The sequence below is a fragment of the Hyla sarda genome, chromosome 4 (genome assembly GCF_029499605.1).
Source record: "Hyla sarda isolate aHylSar1 chromosome 4, aHylSar1.hap1, whole genome shotgun sequence".
NCBI classification, from domain to species: domain Eukaryota; kingdom Metazoa; phylum Chordata; class Amphibia; order Anura; family Hylidae; genus Hyla; species Hyla sarda.
The window spans coordinates 356,099,523-356,122,318 of NC_079192.1; the positions used below are offsets into that span (position 1 = coordinate 356,099,523).

At 41.2% G+C, this 22,796-nt stretch overlaps 1 protein-coding gene across 1 annotated transcript in view; it reads right to left on the bottom strand.

Annotated features, from left to right (window-relative positions):
• DDX46 (DEAD-box helicase 46) overlaps positions 1–22,796 on the bottom strand; it is a gene marked incomplete in the record, with an annotated part of 414,922 nt that overhangs the window by 11,673 nt on the left and 380,453 nt on the right. The window contains 1 exon segment of the mRNA XM_056516636.1: positions 10,191–10,409. Coding sequence (XP_056372611.1) covers positions 10,191–10,409 — 219 coding nt within the window.

Below are 22,796 nucleotides of genomic sequence, written 5' to 3' on the forward strand. Positions count from 1 at the left end.
CAGTTCCAAATGGTGCAGGGCCCAACCAGAGGGGGAACCCTACTAGAATTAATTTTAACCAACTGACCTGAGAGAGTATCTAATGTGCAGGTAGAAGGACACCTAGGAAATGGCTATCATAATATAATAAATTATAACTTGCTCTTAAATAAGGGAACCTCTCGAGGGTCCACAAAAACAATGAACTTTAGGAAGGTAAAATTTGATTAACTCAGAGAGGCACTTAACAATATAAATTGGGATTTTGGGAGAGATTTATCAAAACACGTCCAGAGGAAAAGGTTCCCAGTTGCCCATAGCAACCAATCAGCTTGCTTCTTTCATTTTTAACATAGCCTCTGCAAAATAAAAGAAGCGATCTGATTGGTTGATTTGGGCAACTTTTTCTCTGGACAGGTTTTGATAAATCTCCCCCAATGTCCTCAAAAACAAGAATACTGACAATAAAAATGGGAGACTTCTTAAAATATTCTAAATTCTCTCTGAATGAGGTACATACCTTATGTGAATAAAAGGGTCAGGAGTAGGAGAAAACCAATGTGGATGAATAAAAATGTAAATAGGGCAATATATGAGAAAAAATAAGCATTTAAGCTACTAAAACAGGACGGAAGTGAAGAAGCATTAAAAAGCTATAGAGAAAAATGTAGAATATGTAAAAAAAAACTGATAAAAGCCGCAAAAGTGGAGACAGAGACTCATTGCCAAGGGGAGTAAGACTAACCTCAAAATATCTTTTACTTTAATTCTTTAACTATATAAATAGCAAAAAGATTAAAAATGAAAGTTTTGGCCCTTTAATAATTAAAGAAATTATAGAGGAAAGAAATTATAGAGGAAAATAAAATTCCAGGTGAAATACAGGATAAACTCCCCAGTACAGGTCAACTGTCTAACCCAGGAAGAAGTACAGTGCCGCCTACAAAAATTCAAAATAGACAAATTATCAGGTCCAGATGGCATTCACCACCATGTTCTAAGGGATTTAAGTAAAGTAATAGACAGCCCCCTATTTTTAATAATCAAGGACTCTATAGTGACAGGGAAGGTTCCCCAGGACTGGCACATAGGTAATGTATTGCACATATTTATAAAGGGGTCAAAAAGGGACCCAGTGAATTATAGGCCTGCTAGTTTAACCTACGTTGTATGTAAATTGTTTGAGGGTTTTCTAAGCGATGCTATTTTGGAGTGTCATACAATAAGTGTATGACTCCATATCAGCATGGTTTTATGAGGGATTGGTACTGTCAAACTAACCTGACGAGGTTTTATGAGAAGGTGAGCTCCAGCTGGACCAGGGGGGAATTGCTGGATGTCATATTATTTGATTTTTCCAAAGCATTTGATTCGGTGTCACATAAAAGATTGGTACATAAAATGAGAATGCTTGGGCTGGGGGGAAATGTGTGCAAGTGGGTAAGTAACTGGCTCAGTGATAGGAAACCGAGGGTGGCTATTAATGTAACTTATTCTCATTGGATGACTGTTACTAGTGGGGTACCACAGGGGTCAGTTTTGGGTCCTATTCAATTTAACCCCTTAACCACGCAGGACGTATATTTACGTCCTGTGCCGGCTCCCGCGATATGAAGCAGGATCGCGCGGCGATCCCGCATCATATCGCGTCGGTCCCGGCCCTCAATGGCCGGGACCCGCGGCTAATACCACACATCGCCGATCGCGGCGATGTGCGGTATTAACCCTTTAGAAGCGGCGGTCAAAGCTGACCGCCGCTTCTAAAGTGAAAGTGACCCGGCTGCTCAGTCGGGCTGTTCGGGACCGCCGCGGTGAAATCGCGGCGTCCCGAACAGCTTACAGGACACCGGGAGGGCCCTTACCTGCCTCCTCGGTGTCCGATCGACGAATGACTGCTCCGTGCCTGAGATCCAGGCAGGAGCAGTCAAGCGCCGATAACACTGGTCACAGGCGTGTTAATACACGCCAGTGATCTGTGCAAGAGATCAGTGTGTGCAGTGTTATAGGTCCCTATGGGACCTATAACACTGCAAAAAAAAAAAAAAAGTGTTAATAAAGGTAATTTAACCCCTTCCCTAATAAGTTTAAATCACCCTCCTTTTCCCATAAAAAATAAATAAACATGTGGTATTGCCGCGTGCGTAAATGTCCGAACTATAAAAATATATCATTAATTAAACCGCACGGTCAATGGCGTACACGCAAAGAAGTTCCAAAGTCCAAAAAAGCATATTTTTGGTCACTTTTTATACCATTAAAAAATGAATATAAAGTGATCAAAAAGTGCGATCAAAACAAAAATCATACCGATAAAAACTTCAGATCACGTCGCAAAAAATGAGTCCTCATACCGCCCTGTACGTGGAAAAAGTTATAGGGGTCAGAAGATGACATTTTTAAATGTATACATTTTCCTGCATGTAGTTATGATTTTTTCCAGAAGTATTACAAAATCAAACCTATATAAGTAGGGTATCCGTATAACCGTATGGACCTACAGAATAATGATAAGGTGTAATTTTTACCGAAATATGCACTGCGTAGAAACGGAAGCCCCCAAAAGTTACAAAATGGCGTTTTTTCTTCGATTTTGTCGCACAATGATTTTATTTCCCGTTTCGCCGTGAATTTTTGGGTAAAATGACTAATGTCACTGCAAAGTAGAATTGGTGACGCAAAAAATAAGCCATAATATGGATTTTTAGGTGGAAAATTGAAAGGGTTATGAAAGGTAAGGAGGAAAAAACGAAAGTGCAAAAACTGAAAAACCCTGAGTCCTTAAGGGGTTAAGGACGCAGGGTTTTTCTGTTTTTGCATTTTCCATACTGGAAGCCTGTGCTAGCATTTCTCCTGCAGTGTTGCTATCAGTGTGTGAAGAGTGGGAGAAGAGGATTGCATTGACAATCCAACACAATGGGCAGCACATTGAACACATTTTACAAGTGGTCAGAAACTTGTAAATAACTTATGAAAGAATAACGTTACGTTAAAACCAAGCACATCATTGTTTTTCTTGTGAAATTCCCAATAAGTTTGATGTGTCACATGACCCTCTTCCTATTAAAAAAAACAAAAGTTGGATTCAAAATGGCCGACTTCAAAATGGCCGCCATGGTCACCACCCACCTTGAAAAGTTTCCCCCCCTCACATATACTAATGTGCCACAAACAGAAAGTTAATATCACCAACCATTCCCATTTTATTAAGGTGTATCCTTATAAATGGCCCACCCTGTACATCTATCCCTTTCTTTATATTTCTACAAATCACCATAAAAATACCTTTAATAGCAGATCTGCAGGAGCTCAGAGTTGAGCTCTCTGGTGAGGGCAGGAAGTGGGCGGCCCTGGCAGGCGCGACGTCATCTGAAGCCTGGCCGGGGCTCGCTTCCGCCCATCTACCCTCTCCTGCAGCCCGCGGAGATGCAGGGGGCGGGGATATTTAAATTCTGCCCGCCCGCCTGAATCTCCCTCTCCTCAATGACGCGCGTTCTGGACCACGCTGGGGGGGGGGGGGAGAAGTAATCCTGAGCCATATAGGGTGACACCTAGTGGCCAGGTTTACAAATGTAAAAAAAAACACACAACACAATTTCTTTTAAATAAAATATATATGTATACTTTTTTTTTTACATAATCTACTTAATACATTTTTTTTTTTTTACTGAGAGTACCCATTTAACCATTTAATTCTGGTTTGTATGTTTTGTATGTATTATGTAAAATAGTTTTTCTTTTCTGTGCACAATTTTATCCCGCACTACAGGGCTTAGAAGGGAAGGAGGGATAATGGGCTTTTGGAGAGCAAATTTTGTTGAAATGGTTTTTTGAGGGCATGTTGTGTTTAGCCAGGACAGAAGAAAAAAAAAAGAAAAAAACGTGGCACACTATTTTGGAAACTACACTCCTAATAAGGGGTGAAATGAGCCTTTACACCCGGCAGGTGATTGACGAACTTTCGTTTAAGTGGGGCGTAAAAATGAACAATTTGATTTTTTTTTCACTAAAATGCTTACTCTGCTGTATTGTAAATTGAAACACATCATGTCATTGTACCATCATCTCATTGGTTGACATACTACCATGGACATAAATAAAAAGGCATGGGCAGTAGTCAAGTGGGAGCTGGAGCTGCTACAATGGAGTAGAATGAGCTGTGTGTTTTTTCTTGGTATTAATGTGAATCTCCCAGATGGATGAAGGGCCTGATGGGGTACACGGGGAATTACCGCACCACCCCACAGGTGAAATAGCGTAAAAAATTTGGGGGGTCTTTTTCTCCTTTTATCTCTTGTGAAAATGAGAAGTATGGGGCAACATGAGCATGCAAGTGTAAAAATTTTCTCTCTTATTTCTTTTACACTAACATGCTGATGTAGCCCCCAAAAGAGAAAAAGCCCCCCCAAAATTCATGACACAATTTATCCAGAGTACGGAAATATGTGGCACTAAACTGTTTCCTTCCTGAGCCCTCTCTTATTTCAAGGCGAGAGTGCCATGTGCATTTGAGGGCTAAATTATGGGTTTGCACATGGGTGGTGCTCGATGCAAGCATGGCTTTTGCATCCGCCACAAAAGAATTTCATACAGCAGTGTTTCCCAAACAGGAAGCCTCCAGCTGTTGCAAAACTCCCAGCATGCCTGTCCGGCAATGCTGGGAGTTGTCGTTTTGCAACAGCTGTAGGCTCCGTTTAGGAAACTGTGCCGTACGAGACGCTTTTAATTTTTATGGGGTTGTGTGGAGGGGTAACAGCGCAAACCTCCAGCTGTTGTAAAACTACAACTCCCAGCATGCACTGACAGCCAATGGGCATACTGGGAGTTGTAGTTATGCAACAGCTAGAGGCACACAACTACAGCTCCCAGCATGCCCTTTGGAGGGCTACAGTTTAGAGACCACTGCACAGTGATCTCCAAACCGTGGCCCTCCAGATCTTGCAAAACTACAAATCCCAGCATGCTCAGACCACTAACAGCTGTCTAGGATCACTGTATAGTTACAAACTGTTACAAACTGTGACCCACCCAAGCGCTGCCAGATTCACGCGATTGCCGTCGCTGCCAGACCCGTCCTGCCGATGATAGTCGCAAATCGCCGACCCCGCTGCCACCAACGATTGTCCCCGCCGCCACCACCATCCGTTGCACCTAGTGGTGATCAGAAATGCCGAGGGCGTACAAGCCCTCCGTCCTTAAGCCCCGAAACACAAAGGCGTATATGTACGCCCTCAGTCCCCAACAGGTTAAAATGTGAATAAGCCCCTTCCCCAATAAAAATCCCCATATATATTTGTTTAGATACCTAACATTCGGTATCGCCATGTTCATAAATGCCCAAACATTTATCAATGTTTATTTTTTGACGGATAATTTTACACAGTGTCACTCATTGCGTCTGTGCACTGTGGAGCAAAGAATCAAGTAGACATTAATTACCTGCGCAAAGTTTGTTTCTGCTGTCAAACATTGCGCACTGCCGACATTTTTAAACGCAAATATAGAACATCAAGGAGCACAAGTACCAAGTGTGTCAGAAAGCATTAACTGCTTCTGCCCCAAGCGGTCCAGAAGCCTGCAGACTCCTGCAGCCAGACTACTACTACTCATCATGGAACAGACTCCTTTGAACCCCAAATGTATGTTCCTATGCATATTTATAATAATTCATTGGCCCCAGTGTGTTTATAATAATTCACTGGCCCCAGTGTGTTTATAATAATTCATTGGCCCCAGTGTGTTTATAATAATTCATTGGCCCCAGTGTGTTTATAATAATTAATTGGCCCCAGTGTGCTTATCCTTATTCCCCCCAGTGTCCTTATTTCCCCTCCCGCTGTCTACTCCTCATCTTCTTGGAGCAGGGCAGCAGCGGGACATGTTGGGGACCCGCGGCGGTGAATGAATGAAGCAGACATGTCCCGCATGCAGGCTTCATTCATTCACTGCCGCCCGACATGTCCCCGCTCCTAGCACAATCAGAGCACTGGCGGTGCGCTGATTGCACTAGCAGCAGTGCAGCCGCGGGGACATGTCGGGTGGCGGTGATAAATTAATGAATTAATGAATGAGGCCTACATGCGGGACATGGGGGGGGGGGGGGGGGGAGGGGGGATAAGCAAACTGGGGCCAATTAATTATAAACACACTGGGACCAATGAATTATAAATAGGGATGGGGGGCATACATTTGGGGGTTAAAGTAGTAGTCTTAAAACCCCGCCAGGAGCCCTAAATGTATCCTTGGTTCCAGCCATTTAGGGCTCCCGGCAGGGGGATTTCAAAATGAAAGTTTACAGTATATACATCACAGGGGAGTGCAGCATGCCGCCCGCTCCCCTCCTTATAACTGCAGATTGCATCGGGTCTCAGATAAGGGTCTTATCCACTGAATGACTTCCCCCAACATGGAACAGACTCTGTTCCATGATGGGGGTAGTAGTACAAACACTAATATAGCCTCCCCAGCTGCCTGCAGACTCCAGAGAATGCCTGGGAACTACTCTTACCATGGATTGCAGGAGTCTGCTGATATCACCACTTCTAAACTTGCTCAGAAGTAATAATTCAGAAACTGATATTATAAACCGGGTGCAAACGGATGACATTAAAGGTTCATCCATCTGCCATAGACTTCAATGTTAAACTTATAATATCCTTTTCTGTTTCATTATTTTTGACAGGAGAAAAAATACTGCATGCACAGTTTTTTTTTTTAACGGGAGAAAAAAAGCAAACGGGGGATAAAGGATTGTAAAAAAAATCCCATTGACATCAATGGGATTATTTTACAGCTGTTTGCAACTTATTTAAAAATTATCAAACGGATTGCAGAACAGGAATTTACTGTATTAACGGATGCAGAGGGCCGTGTGAACGAGCCCTAAGGATACCACTGTATGTGCAGGGAGGGAGATGGAGGTACGGCTGTTAGGTCTATGTATATGGGTGATCATGTGTATGCAGCAAAGCTGAGTGTGTGATCAGGTGTATGTAGCACAGTTGAGTGTGTGAGTGGTCATGCTTACACATAATCACACATTCAGCTCTGCTCCATACACATGTCACATACTGATTTCTGCTACAAGTACATAATCACACACTCAGCTCTGGTATATATACACTGTGTTTACCAACCAGGGTGCCTCCAGCTTTTGCAAAATTGCAACTCCCTGCATGTCAAGTTTTGCAACACTTGGAGGCACTCTCGTTGGTGAACACTAATATAGAGGTAAGGGGACAGATTGTTTAGCAAAATTACATATTTTTTTAAACCCAGACATTGTGAACTTTATAAAGATCTAGGATTTTACTATTGTGCAGTGTTTTGTTCGACACACACTGCTGCTCCAGCACTAGATATGTAAGCAGTGTATCGCGGGAAAATGCCACAGCTCTGTGAAGTGCAGCTGTGAAGTGTGAGGTAGAGAAGGAGTGCATGGTAGAGCCAAGGGGCATATCTATTTAATTTATCAAAGGATGTGCACAACTTTTTAAAATTTTGAGCAAGAGTGTAAATTAGACAAGTAGGTGTAAAGGGGTAAATCTGTGTCTACAATAGACCCCTAATGATAAATGTCCCCCATAGTGTCTATGATTTAGTATGGTGAATGGCGTATGTAATATCAACCCCTTGGGGACTCAGGGGTTTTCAGTTTTTGCACTTGTTTTTCCTCCTCACCTTTTAAAAATCATAACACTTTCAATTTTGCACCTACAGATCCATATGATTGCTTTTTTTTGGGGCCAACAATTCTACCTTGGAATGACAGTCATTTTACCCAAAATTCTATGGCGAAACAAAAAAATTATAATTATTGTGTGACAAAATGGAAGGAAACACTATTTTGTAAATTTTGGGGGCTTCCTTTTCTACGCAGTGCATTTTTCAGTAAAAATGACACCTTATCTTTATTCTGCAGGTCCTTAAGATTAAAATGATAACCTTGTTATATACAGTGGGGATCAAAAGTTTGGGCACCCCAGGTAAAAAATTGTATTAATGTGCATAAAGAAGCCAAGGAAAGATGAAAAAAATCTCCGAAAGGCATCAAATTACAGATTAGACATTCTTATATGTCAACAAAAGTTAGATTTTATTTCCATCATTTACACTTTCAAAATAACAGAAAAAAAAAAATGGCGTCTGCAAAAGTTTGGGCACCCTGCAGAATTTATAGCATGCACTGCCCCCTTTGAAAAGCTGAGACCTGCTAGTGTCATGGATTGTTCTCAATCATCTGGGAAGACCAGGTGATGTCAAAGGTTTTAAATGCCCAGACTCATCTGACCTTGCCCCAACAATCAGCACCATGGGTTCTTCTAAGCAGTTGTCTAGAAATCTGAAACTCAAAATAGTTGATGCTCACAAAGCTGGAGAAGGCTATAAGAAGATAGCAAAAGTTTTTAGATGTCAATATCCTCTGTTCAGAATGTAATTAAGAAATGGCAGTCATCAGGAACAGTGGAAGTTAAAGCAAGTTCTGGAAGACCAAGAAAAATATCAGAAAGAACAGCTCACAGGATTGTGAGAAAAACTATTCAAAACCCATGTTTGACTGCACAATCCCTCCAGAAAGATCTGGCAGTCACTGGAGTTGAGGTACACTATTCCACTATAAAGAGATACTTGTACAAATTTGGTCTTCATGGAAGAGTCATCAGAAGAAAACCTCTTCTATGTCCTCCCCACAAAAATCAGCCTTTGAACTTTGCAAATGAACATATAGACAAGCCTGATGCATTTTGGAAAAAAGTTCTATGGACCGATTATGTTAAAATTGAACTTTTTGTCCCGAATGAGCAAAGGTACGTTTGGAGAAGAAGGGGAACAGAATTTAATGAAAAGATCCTCTGTCCAACTGTTAAGCATGGGGGTGGATCAATCATGCTTTGGGGTTGTATTGCAGCCAGTGGCACAGGGAACATCTCACGAGTAGAAGGAAAAATGGATTCAATAAAATTTCAGCAAATTGTGGATGCTAACTTGATGCCATCTGTGAAAAAGCTGAAGTTAAAGAGAGGATGGCTTCTACATAATGGATAATGATCCCAAACACACCTTGAAATCCACAGGGGATTACATCAAGGGGCGTAAACTGAAGGTTTTGCCATGGCCTTCACAATCTCCTGACCTCAACATAATTGGAAATCTATGGATAGACCTTAAAAGAGCAGTGCATGACAGACAGCACAGAAATCTCAAAGCACTGGAAGACTTTTGTAAAGAAGAATGGGCAAAGATACCTCAAACAAGAATTGAAAGACTCTTGGCTGGCTACAAAAAGAGTTTACAAGCTATGATACTTGCCAAAGAGAGCAGTACAAGATATTAACTCTGCTGGGTGCCCAAACTTTTGCAGACACTATTTTTTTGTTTTCAGTTATTTTCAAAGTGTAAATGATGGAAATAAAATCTAACTTTTGTTGACATATTATAAGAATGTCTAATCTGTAATTTGATGCCTTTGGGAGATTTTTCCATCTTTCCTTGCCTTCTTTATGCACATTAATACAAATTTTTACCTGGGGTGCCCAAACTTTTGATCCCCACTTTAAGTTTGATTTTGTTTTACCTCTGGAAAAAATTATAACTACATGCACGAAAATTTTAATGTTTAAAAATTTCCTCTTCTGACTCCTATTACTTTTTTTTCCTGCATATGGGGATGTATGGGGATCTTTTTGATCGCTTTTTATTCTTTTTTTATGGTATAAAAAGTGACCAAAAATATGTTATTTTGGACCTTGGATTTTTTTTACATGTACGCCATTGAACGTGTGGTTTAATTAACGATATATTTTTATAGTTCGGACATTTACCCATGCGCAGATACCACATATGTTTAAATTTATTTTTATTTATATAGTTTTTTTTAATGGAAAAAGAGGTGATTCAAACTTTTATTAGGGAAGGGGTTAAATCACATTTAGTAACTATTTAAAATTTTTTTTTGCAATGTTATAGCCCCATATGGAACTATAACATGCAGTACATTGATTGCAGGCAATGATCAATGCTATGCCATAGCATTGCATTGATCAGTGTTAACGGCGATCTGTTATGTCAGGTATTATCCCCGGGTCCTGGCTACCGTTAGCCGCTGGGACCGACCGGATATGATGCGGGGTCACCAAGTATGCCCTGCGTTCCCAAGAGATTTAAAGATACAGGGATACAAGTATGCCCTGCGTTCCCATATTTTTTGAGCTTACCTGAGGGAAGTCATTGATTTCCAGCTCCTCCTCATATCTTTTAAAGGACTCATTGGGACCTGCCTCTTGCTTATCCTCTTCCAGTTTCTCAACTGGGACATAGTTGAGTTTGGCGTTGATCTTTTCTGCCAATTGTTCAGCAATGGTTTTTGCAGACACTGTTGGAGCCAATATTGTGCCTCCCCGGAGGATAGCATTTGTTGCTTGTTGCATGACATCCTAAAGAGATCAGAAACATACATTTTAACTATAGACCACTTTGAGTAAATTCTGTCAGCACTTGTACATGATTTCACTGTTTACTTATATCAATAATGTTCATAAAGATAACCAACATTGCATTTCTTAGCTTCTAATCATGCTAGTTTATAATCTGCATTATAAACACAAGGCTGCAATAGGAAAGATTTATCAAAACCTGTGCATAAGAAAAGAAGCAGTTGTCCTTAGCAATCAATGAGATTGCTTCTTTTATTTTTCAGAAGCCTTTTTTAAAAATAAAAGAAGCAATCTGATTGGCTGCTATGAGAAACTTGTCAGATTTTCGTCTACACACGTTTTGATATATCTCCCCAAATGTTCTGACATTACATCTGTTGTTGCTGTTATGGCTAGGGGAAACAGAATTACCAGCTTTCCCTTTTGCCATGACCGCATCACCTAAGAGAAAAATCATTGACAAACTTAGGTTGGAATTACAGCCTGACATGACATGACAGAAGAATTCCAAATGTCCACCCTGTAGTGACGACGAAAAAAAAAAAAAGTATTGAGTCAACCAGGTGGCCAAAATGCATATCTGATGCACACAGGTTTCCCTCCTCTCAGCATAAGAGAAGGCCAACGATCTAGTATAGCGACCCCCAATAGCCCCGAAGCGTGAACAAGCCCTGGAAAAAAAAAAAAAACACATAACCTAGACTTATGTCCCTAACCCATTTAGCTAAAGAGTCTTTGCTAGCTTTTGCCCCCTTGTTAGGTCCATACATAAGAAGGGAGGATTTTTCAGGAAATCTGTCATCAATGTTAACTGCAGTAACCTGTCAGTACAGACAGGTAGTGCAGGTGACACCGACGACAACAGTACTTACCTTGTGCAGTTCCGTGTGGTCGTCCTCTGGCAATCCTGTTCAGTATCTTCAGCTCCGGGCCAGACTTGGAGCATGGGCGGAGCTTAGTGACGTCACCCCTGCTGATTGCTAGCAGCGCGACTCGGGAGAGAATAGCAGCGGTGATGTCACAATGCTCCGCCCATGCGCCAAGTTGGGCCCGGAGCTGAAGATACCAAAAAGGATTGCCGGTGAACCACAGCACAAAACAAGACAAGGTAAGTACCGTTGACATTAGTGTCACCTATACTACCTGTCTGATCCGACAGGTTAGTGCAGGTGACAATGTTGATAGATTTTCTTAAAGGCTATATAACACCCTAGAATGAAAAGCCTCATTAGATGGACTAGTATCAAATCACAGTAATACAATGTCCTGTGACAAATTAAATCTAGACACCACCTTAGGAAGGAATGCTGGGTCTGGTTTAAAGATAATGCTGTAGTCCAAAATCTGTGTGTAAGGTTCTGAACTAGACAGAGCTGTCAATTTCCCTATGCTACTAATAGTGAGGTATTTAGTACCTACTACATTTTTTATGAAGACTTTAGGCCAAATAGAATAAGACAAAAGAGACTTAAAGTATAAAAAACTAATTCCAGGACGGAGTTCTAGGAAACGCAAAGCTACCTTTAAAAATCTTATGACCCAAGGATGGTCTGCAATTTTGATTTTATTTCAAGCCAGGAGACTTATGCTTAAATATCTTTCTTTTTACTCCCACAGCAGCAAATAAACGTGCAACAGAAAAAATGTACATAAATATGCAAACAAAGGTGCAATCAGTAGCCAATAACATGACATCCTTGGTGATAAAAGGTGTCTGCAATCAAGTGACTCCCTTCTTTCTTGCTGCTCCAGCAGAAGATAATTAGTGTTAATATTCTAGTGCTTTGTATTTTTTTGCTTATTTTTGTCATTAATTAATTTCTTCTATATTGCCCAGTGTTTACAGTTCTGTCTTTTGTGTATATTGTGACTGGTACCCAACTTTCCTAGGCTCCGTTTTTTCCCCCTCAGTCACTTATTCTTTGTCATTTTTCCCCCATCTTCCTCCCCTCCCTCTTTGTCACTGGGCAGAATATCTATTTTAAACATATATTGCGGTCATTCACCCCTCCCCCACCCCTAGTATAACCTCACTCCGTTACCGCTCTTGCAGCCTGTGTAATAGCGCTGAACTGGTGTTACAGCTTCACACTCTTAACTCCTCAGACATGCTCTGTCAGTCAGACGGACTCAGGCATCACCGCACTTTTTTTTTTTTTTTTATCTCTGACTAGTTCAGTCAGCAGGACTTCAGCGCCCCCTTGTGTCTAACTTCAGTTACTACAATATCCTTATGGTCAATGTGTATACTGTTGAATTAATTTATATATATATATATATATATATATATATATATTTTTTTTTTTTTAATTCTTTACATTACTATTTCACTTCATTATTAATTTGTATTTAATTTAAATTAACTATTCCATTATTCTACTAACAATTCATTAACACATTAATATATATATATATATATATATATATATATATATATATATCTATCTATCTAGTAGTAGAAAAAGAACAGCACAACCTCTGAGAGGAAAAGTGTCGTAGGGAGGTGCACGCAGCTTGGTTAGGAGATCATCTTTCAAACAGTAAAAAAAAGTCTTGTCCACAGCACCAAAATTCATGAAAAAAAATAGGTGTTTATTCCATATAAGGTGTCAATACAGCAGCGACGTTTCAGTCAGCTCAACCTGACCTTTCTCAAGCAACACACAACCAGTGCTAACCATATCTTTATAAGAGTACCAATTACAAATGGTACTAAACAATGTGCAAAATCAATAAAGTGCAAATGCATAGTGTAAACAATTCAAAAAATCCATAGACATAAGTTACAAAATACAAAATTGTGAAAAATACATAAGCAAAGCTTTTACACAATATAGTGCAATAAATACATTAAGATAAACACTAATTGTGTTTAATTAATAAAGTGTCACACATGTGTAGTGAAACATACAGGGTTAAAAAAGGTGGGGGACCACACACTCACCGGATGACAAGTACATCCACGTTAATACAGTATTCGGCATCAGGAAGTAACAACAGCGCCTGCGCGCCTCGTTCTCAGAGTGTCTCGTGTGGCAAGTAGATCTAGGCCAATCAGCGGATGGCGTCCAGGTACCCATGGCAACGCGCAGCAAAATGTAACGCATGCGCACGTCCCCATGAGTAAACCTGCGCCATGTCTTGAATGTGGGAAGCAAGCCTCTACATATATCAAAGTAAAAAACGTAAAAGAAAAAGTAAATCTTTATCAAATAGAGCTACCAGGTAACTGTATAAGGTCCTAGTCCCCTACATCCATCGTACCATACAGACTCCGGGGGCCGGCACTCTTGTGTATCACCCAAAAAACTAAAATAATTTTTTGTTTGTTTTTTTATTTTTTATTTGTTTTTTTTGTATTTGTAATTTTTATACCATATTCCAGGTTGGTCCAATTGTCCCTGACTGTTTGATCCCGTGTGTGGGTTATGGACCAAGAGGGTCCTTGGGTGGCCGGCGAAACTGTGTGCTGTGACCATACACATTCATACTATGTATGGGGATGTGGGTCGCGTGCACATTGTGCGTTACTAGCCTCCAAAAGCCGGATGGTGGTGATACACAAGAGTGCCGGCCCCCGGAGTCTGTATGGTACGATGGATGTAGGGGACTAGGACCTTATACAGTTACCTGGTAGCTCTATTTGATAAAGATTTACTTTTTCTTTTACATTTTTTTTACTTTGATATATGTAGAGGCTTGCTTCCCACATTCAAGATGGCGCAGGTTTACTCATGGGGATGTGCGCATGCGTTACATTTTGCTGCGCGTTGCCATGGGTACCTGGACGCCATCCGCTGATTGGCCTAGATCTACTTGCCATACGAGACACACTGAGAACGAGGCGCGCAGGCGCTGTTGTTACTTCCTGATGCCGAATACTGTATTAACATGGATGTACTTGTCATCCGGTGAGTGTGTGTTCCCCCACCTTTTTAACCCTGTATGTTTCACTACACATGTGTGACACTTTATTAATTAAACACAATTAGTGTTTATCTTAATGTATTTATCGCACTATATTGTGTAAAAGCTTTGCTTATGTATTTTTCACAATTTTGTAACTTATGTCTATGGATTTTTTGAATTGTTTACACTATGCATTTGCACTTTATTTATTGATTGATTTTGCACATCGTTTAGTACCATTTGTAATTGGTACTCTTATAAAGATATGGTTAGCACTGGTTGTGTGTTGCTTGAGAAAGGTCAGGTTGAGCTGACTGAAACGTCACTGCTGTATTGACACCTTATATGGAATAAACACCTATTTTTTTCATGAATTTTGGTGCTGTGGACAAGACTTTTTTTTTTACTATCCATCTATATCTATATATATATATATATATATATATATATATATATATATATATATATATATATATATATATATATATATCTAATCATTAGTGGACTCATCGTTGCTAGATCTGTCCACACTTCTCTCCGCTCAGCCATGTGCTCCATGCAGTACAATATTGCCAAGTCTGTGGCTTTAGCTATTGCTCAGACACAGTCCACCCAGGTTCTTCAGAAAGGTCCATCTAACCAGTCGAACCTCTTCCGGTCGGCGGAGGAATCCACCTCCTATTTGATAGAAGGTGTTAAGCAAATCAAAGCCTCCCAAAAAAAGGCAACATCTTAATACAGATACACCAATAGTTAAACACCAAAAAAGGAATAATAAAAAGGGGATCAGGCAATATACCTGATGCTAAAGCAGCACCGACAGCACCAGGGGTCAAGTCCTGGAAAAAAAAAAGTGAGGGAACTCATCCAAGATTTCCACTCAAGAGTCCTGTACAGCACCCTCTGCCCCTGAAGAGGTATACTTAAAGAGGTACTCCGGTGGCCAAAGTATTTTTTCAGTTTCTACTTACCCTTGCAGGTGAGTTTTAATGTTATCTCTGGTCTCGCGCTTGCTCTTTGTTTGTCTTTTTTTTCTTTGCACAAGTGTGTCCATGTAGTGTAGCATCTATTTCCTTTTTGCCTTTGTTTTAGAAAGTACAGCTCCCAGCATGCCTTGGAGCCTGTATCCTCTTTCAGTGCCTTACCCAACTTGTTTTGCGTTGCCGCTCAGCCTTGTTTATGGACGATTTTTTTTCTTCTCCCTTTAGCACGCCCTCCCCCCCCCTGCTCATTAGTATACAGTGATCCCTCAACTTACAATGGCCTCAACATACAATAGTTTCAACTAACAATGGTCTTTTCTGGACCATTGTAACTTAAAACCAGACTCAACATACAATGCTATGAAATCTGCAAAACGTGTCAATGGCTGGAAGAACCGACCAATCAGAATGGACATTTCACTGCTAAAACCCCTGTATTCCTGAAGTGCATGCACTGCCTGGAGTCTGGTAGCGCCCCCTACAGTACAGGGAGGTATTACATGTTCTGTACTCTTTACCTGTACCAGGGTTACCTGCTCTTTTTGGACACCTGCTAAGGGCGACTCCATTTAACCTTTTTAGGACATTGTGTACAGTACAGGACCCTGAAGAACCAATTACCAGGTTTCCATAGAGTTATGATCTCAACATACAATGGTTTCAACATACAATGGTCGTCCTGGAACCAATTAATATTGTTACTTGAGGGACCAGTGTACTCATCCCACCCTCACTGTCCGCTTCTCACCCCGCATCAGGCAATGAATGGTCAGCCGCAGCTGTCCCCACAACGGGGAACTAATCATATGTAACCCGCGGGCTCTGCTCTGCTTCTACACCCCCCCCCCCCAAAAAAGCAATGTCCCTGTATCGGGGAAAGGGTTGTGATCCGCAGCGCTGCATATTCTTCCCATGTCATGGAACGAATGGTTAGCCGCAGTGCGCTGTCCCCACAATGGGGAACTAATCATATATGTGGAAAGGGTTAACTTTGAGCCGCAGTTCTGAACATTCTCCCAACATCGGGGAATGAATGATTTGTGAGCCACAGGTGCAGGGCCTCTACTCTCTTCTGATCAGATAAGAGAAGCTGTCACCTCCCCCTGCAAGCACTGAAAGCCAGAGATCCGTGAGCTCACGGCTCACACTGGCTTCCTGTTCGGCTCACTGACTTTCAGGGCATGCAGGAGAGAGGACAGCTTCTGTTCACTGATCAGAAGAGAATAGATGCCCTGCGCCTGCAGCCCACAAATCTGTGCCACACTGTGGCTCACAGTTAACCCTTTCCCCGATGCTGGGACATGGCTTTTGGGGGGGGGGGGGGGGAAGAGACGGGGGAGGAAGCAGAGCAGCGCTCGCAGGTCACACGATTAGTTCTTCGATGTGGGGACAGAGTGCTGCGGCTGACAATTCCCTGATGTGGGGACTGCGGAGTGAGAAGCTGACAGTGCGCCTGCGAGGGAATCATGATAGCAGAGTCCCCTGATTCCCCCTGCGGGCGCATGGTCCCCATGTCGGGGAAGGGGTTACATGTCAGCCGCAGCATTGATACAGGGTGTTTAGTACACTGTGAGCTGTGTGCACTGGGCTGGCTACCACCAGGAGGAGACATCCATCCTCCCGCAACAATTCAATGAACAACCCCTTTAAGCCTGATTCTTACAACTTTGTCTCAGAATCCTCTGACAATGATACAGATTGATGGGACCTCAAAGATGACTATATATGCATTTAGAGAGGGAGGAAAAGAAGAAGTATTAAGTTCTGTGGCATAGTAAGTTCTGTGCCTCTTGCTAGGAAATAGAGAGATAAAAAGGACCCCACCACACCTGTGCAGTGGTACTGACCTCTAAGAGCAGTGCGGTGTGTATGGCGCGGCTCTGGAGTAGTGTGGGGTGGATCGTTACAGCTTGCTGCTTGGTACCCCCTTGTCCATTGTTCCCAGTACAGGGCAACGGACATGGCTATATGTGAAATAAGTACAGAAAATGCGGGGGTTCTGTATCCCAAGCGCTACTGTTGGATAGAATCGATGGGCCAATAGGTGCACAGGATGCTTTTATTTCATTTGTACATAAAAAAGTACAACTGGAACATGTCCAGTTGCTTTTATTTCATTCGTACATAAAAAAAAGTACATCCTGTGTACCTATTGGCCCATCGATTCTATCCAACAGTAGCGCTTGGGATACAGAACCCCCACATTTTCTGTACTTCCTTCACACACACACACACACACACACACACACTATATATCTATATATATATGGATTTCTAATGAATTGACTTGTGAATTCTTTGGTAAAATAAGTATTTGCTCACCTACAAACAACCAAGATTTCTGGCTCTCACAGACCTGTAACAACTTCTTTAGGAGTCTCCTCTGTCCTCCACTCGTTACCTGTATTAATGGCATTTGTTTGAACTTGTTATCAGTATAAAAAGAGACACCTGACCACAACCTCAGTCACACTCCAAACTCCACTATTGCCAAGACCAAAGAGAAGAGCTGTCAAAGGACATCAGAAACAAAATTGTAGACCTGCACCAGGCTGAAAAGACTGAATCTGCAATAAACTGTGGGAGCAATTATAAAATGGATGACATACAAGATCACTGATAATCTCCCTCGATCTTGGGCCCCACGCAAGATCTCACCCCCTGGTGTCAAAATGATCGCAAGAACGGTGAGCAAAAATCACAGAACCACATAGGGGGACCTAGTGAATGACTTGCAGAGAGCTGGGACAAAAGTAACAAAGGCTACCATCAATAACACACTACGCCACCAGGGACTCAAATCATGCAGTGCCAGATGTGTCCCCCTGCTTAAGCCAGTACATGTTCGGGTCCGTCTGAAGTTTTCCAGAGAGCATTTGGATGATCCGTAAGAGGATTGGGAGAATGTCATATGGTCAGATGAAACCAAAGTAGAACTTTTTGGTAAAAACTCAACTCGTCGTGTTTGGAGGAGAAAGAATGCTGAGTTGCATCCAAAGAACACCATACCTACTGTGACGCATGGGGATGGAATCATCATGCTTTGGGGCTGTTTTTCAGCAAAGAAAGCTGGACGACTTATCCCTGTAAAGGAAATAATGAATGGGGTCATGTATAGTGAGATTTTGAGTGAAAACCTTCTTCCATCAGCAAGGGCATTGAAGATGAAACATGGTTGGGTCTTTCAGCATGACAATGATCCCAAACACACCGCCCGAGCAACGAAGGAGTAGCTTCTTAACCCCTTAAGGACCGGGGGTTTTTCCGTTTTTGCATTTTCGTTTTTTGCTTCTTGCCTTTAAAAAATCATAACTTTAAATTTTGCACCTAAAAATCCATATGATTGCTTATTTTTTGCGCCACCAATTCTACTTTGTAATGACGTCAGACATTTTGCCCAAAAATCTATGGTGAAACGGAAAAAAAATCATTGTGCGACAAAATTGAAAAAAACCCCACAGTTTTGTAACTTTTGGGGGCTTCCGTTTCTACGTAGTACATTTTTCAGTAAAAATGACACGTTATCTTCATTAAAATGATACCCTACTTATATAGGTTTGATTTTGTCGTACTTCTGGAAAAAATCATAACTACATGCAGGAAAATTAATACGTTTAAAATTGTCATCTTCTGACCCCTATAACTTTTTAATTTTTCCGTTTATGGGGCGGTATGAAGGCTCATTTTTTGCGCCGTGATCTGAAGTTTTTAACGGTACTATTTTTGCATTGATAGGACTTATTGATCGCTTTTTATTCATTTTAAAATTATATAAAAAGTGACCAAAAATGCACTATTTTGGACTTTGGAATTTTTTTGTGCGCACGCCATTGACTGAGCGGTTTAATTAATGATATATTTTTATAATTCGGACATATATGATACCATATATGTTTATTTTTATTTACACTGTTTTTTTTATGGGAAAAGGGGGGTGATTCAAACTTTTAATAGGGGAGGGGTTAAATGATATTCATTCACTTTTTTTTTGCAGTGTTATAGCTCCCATAGGGACCTATAACACTGCACACACTGATCTTTATCATTGATTACTGTTTTCTCATAGGAAACCAGTGATCGATGATTCTGCCGCATGACTGCTCATGCCTGGATCTCAGGCACTGAGCAGTCATTCGGCGAGCGGACAGCGAGGAGGCAGGTAGGGGCCCTCCTGCTGTCCTGTAAGCTGTTCGGGATGCCGCGATTTTGCCGCGGCTATCCCGAACAGCCCACCGAGTTAACCGGCATGGTTTCGCTTTTAGCTGCGCGGCTCAGCTCTGAGCGCGCGGCTAAAGGGTTAATAGCGCGCGGCGCCGCGATCTGCGCTGCGCGGTATTAGCGGCGGGTCCCGACTTCACTATGACGCCGTGCCCGCCGTGATATGATGCGGGGTTACCGTGTAACCCCCGCGTTATAGGACGGGAGCAAGACCAAGGACGTACAGGTCCTTAAGGGGTTAAGAAGCATTTCAAGGTCCAGGATCCAGATCTCAACCGCATAGAAAACCTTTGGAGGGATTTGAAAGTCCGTGTTGCCCAGTGACAGCCCCAAAACCGCACTGCTAGAGGAGATCTGCATGGAGGAATGGGCAAAAATACCAGCAACATTGTGTGAAAACCTTGTGAAGACTTAAAGAAAACTTTGACCTCTGTCATTGCCACCAAAGGGTATATAACAAAGTATTGAGATGAAACTTTGTTATTGGCCAAATACTTTTCCATTATAATTTGCAAATTAATTATTTAAAAAAAACAGAATGTGATTTTATGGATTTTTTTGGCCAAATTAATTTTTTGGCCCAAACTAATTATTTAAAAAACATAGAATGTGATTTTATGGATGTTATTGGCCAAATACTTTTCCATTATAATTTGCTAATTATTTTTAAAAAAAAATGATTTTCTGGATTTTTTTTCTCATGTCTCTCATAGTTGAGGTATACCTATGATGAAAATTAAAGGCCTCATCTTTTTAAGTGGGAGAACTTGCACAAATTGGTGGCTGACTAAATACTTTTCCCCCCCACTGTATATACCTTGATGACATCCTCCTTATGGCCCAGTCTCTGGTCAAAAGAGATAACATCCATTGAATATGGAGTAGAATTAATTCTCTGTTTTCTTATAAAATCACTAAAAATCCATCTTTATTCCTGCAAAATAGAATTTTTGGGTTTCATGATTGACACTGACACTCGATCAGCTATTCTGAGCCTTAAATTCAGGAATTTGAAAATCAGGAGAGAAATCAGATCAGTTTTCAACAAGAAACTAGTATCTTTAAGAGCATATTTCCTGCACCTCTACATTACAGAGCTCTTCAGAGACTGAAGACTCGTCATTTGCAGGAAGGCTTGCTTTATTCGGACAAGATAGCGTTAACCCTGGATACCAGAAAAGAACTCCTGTGGTGGTTACAGCATATCCAATCTTGGAATGGCAAATCTATCTACAACTCAGTAACGGACATGATCATAGAGCCAGAATCCAGTCTCCTTGGCTGGGGACCTTGTTGCGGATAACTTTCCACAGTAGTAAAGTGGTCCGCAGAAGAGTCTTCTCTTCACATCAACTGCCCCAAACTTTTGGCCGGCTTTCTTGCCCTCAAAGGTTTTCGCGAGAGACAGGTCACACTGGTGCATTCTTCTGGGGTTGGAAAACATTTTGACAGTGCAATATGTCAAATCGCATTGGTGGCACCAAGTCGGAACATTTGGCCAACACTGCCAAAGACTTTTGGCATTTTTGTCTAGAATGGGAGACATTCTCAAGGCAGAATATCTTCGGGGTCTTTCCAATTCTATTGCAGACTGGAATTCCAGTTATCTAACCAACAGCAACTGGAGACTGGATTCAATCAACTTCAATCTTTGGGGTCCTTTTCAGATGGATATATTTGAATCCCGTCTGATTCGACAACTCCCTAAGTTTTTCAGTTGGCGCTCAGATCCAGAGTCTATGGGCACTGACGCTCTCCTCCAAATTTGGCCATCTCTATGCTTTTCCCCCCTTTTGCTCTTATCCCTCGAGGAGTACTTGTAAGAAAAATTCAGAAGGCAACCCTAGTACTTCTCACTCCATTATGGCCAACTCAGACTTGGTTTCCCCAAATCTTGGAGGTGACAATAGATTTCCCTTGCGTCATTGCATTCTTCTGAATCCTTCAGGGAACCCTCACCCTCTGGTTCAAGCAAACAGCTTGTCTCTGGTAGCTTGCCTCATTTTGGGCCAACAGACTCAGATCTCGAACTTTCACAGACTGCTCAGATCATCATCTGACGCCTGGGCACCCGATCATCTTACGGATCAGCCTGGAAAATTTGGTCTGATTGGTGCAATTAACGGGCTTTGGATCCCATACTTGCACCTGTGAACCAAGCATTGAATATTCTTTTGACTTCTGTTGAAGCAGGGAATGCTTATAGAACAATTAATCCATCTCTTTATCATGCTCCAATCCAATCTTTACCTTTGGGCAAACATCCCTTGGTTTGTAAATTAATGAAAGGAATACGTTTCTGCAGACCTCCTTTTACCAGGTATCATTCCACATGGGATGTCAATCTGGTGCGAGATCTTCTTAACTCTTGGGATGACAATGACTCTATCCCTTACATTTTTATCCATCACTATCGCTATGCTTCTATGTTTAATTTCTTTTAAGAGAGTTTCATATGTTCGAGCTTTGGACATGCCTCAAACACAATACCTACCTCAGGGAGTAACATTTTCTATTTTCTGTCATATCAAAACCAATATTTCTTCAATCTTCTATCCCATGTTTCCTCAACAACAAAAAATGTGTGTAGTTCGCTGCCTACAGTCTTACAAAGAAAGAACAATTTCTCTTCGAAACCAGTCTTCTTCTCAACTCCTTATCTCCTATTGCAAGCCTCATGATCCGGTATGTTCTTCTACTCTATCCCGATTGATTTCTCAGACAAATGTCCTTGGTTGGAAGCGATACTGCTGTATTTAGAGCCCATTCCACTAGAGGAGCCATGTCCACTAAAGTCCGACAATCAGGAGGCTCTCTCGCAGATATTTTAAAAGCAGCAAATTGGGCATCTGAATCTGTTTTTAGAACTTTTTATTTATGTCCCGATCCTCATGTGTTTATGGTGTTGTTTAATTGTTCTTTCATGTCTTATGTAATATTTTATTGTTAATGACATATTATAGAGTATAAGCTTTAAATATGCATAATGGAGTCTCCTAGCTTGAAATAAAATTTAAGATTTTATGAGAAAAAAAAATAGCTTTTATGACACACAGGAGACAAACATTATCCCTCCCCTGTAACACACCCTTATTATGTTCTTATTTATGCACTATTATAAATTTGTTATATATAATTAATTACAATTATTCAATATTTTGGGCTTCTCTCGTTTGTGTTTTGGCACTTTTATTTTTATTGTTGTTTGCTCACCATTTGTTTTTCACATGTCACAATCTGACCCATACCCATATTTATTATATATACTTCATATATT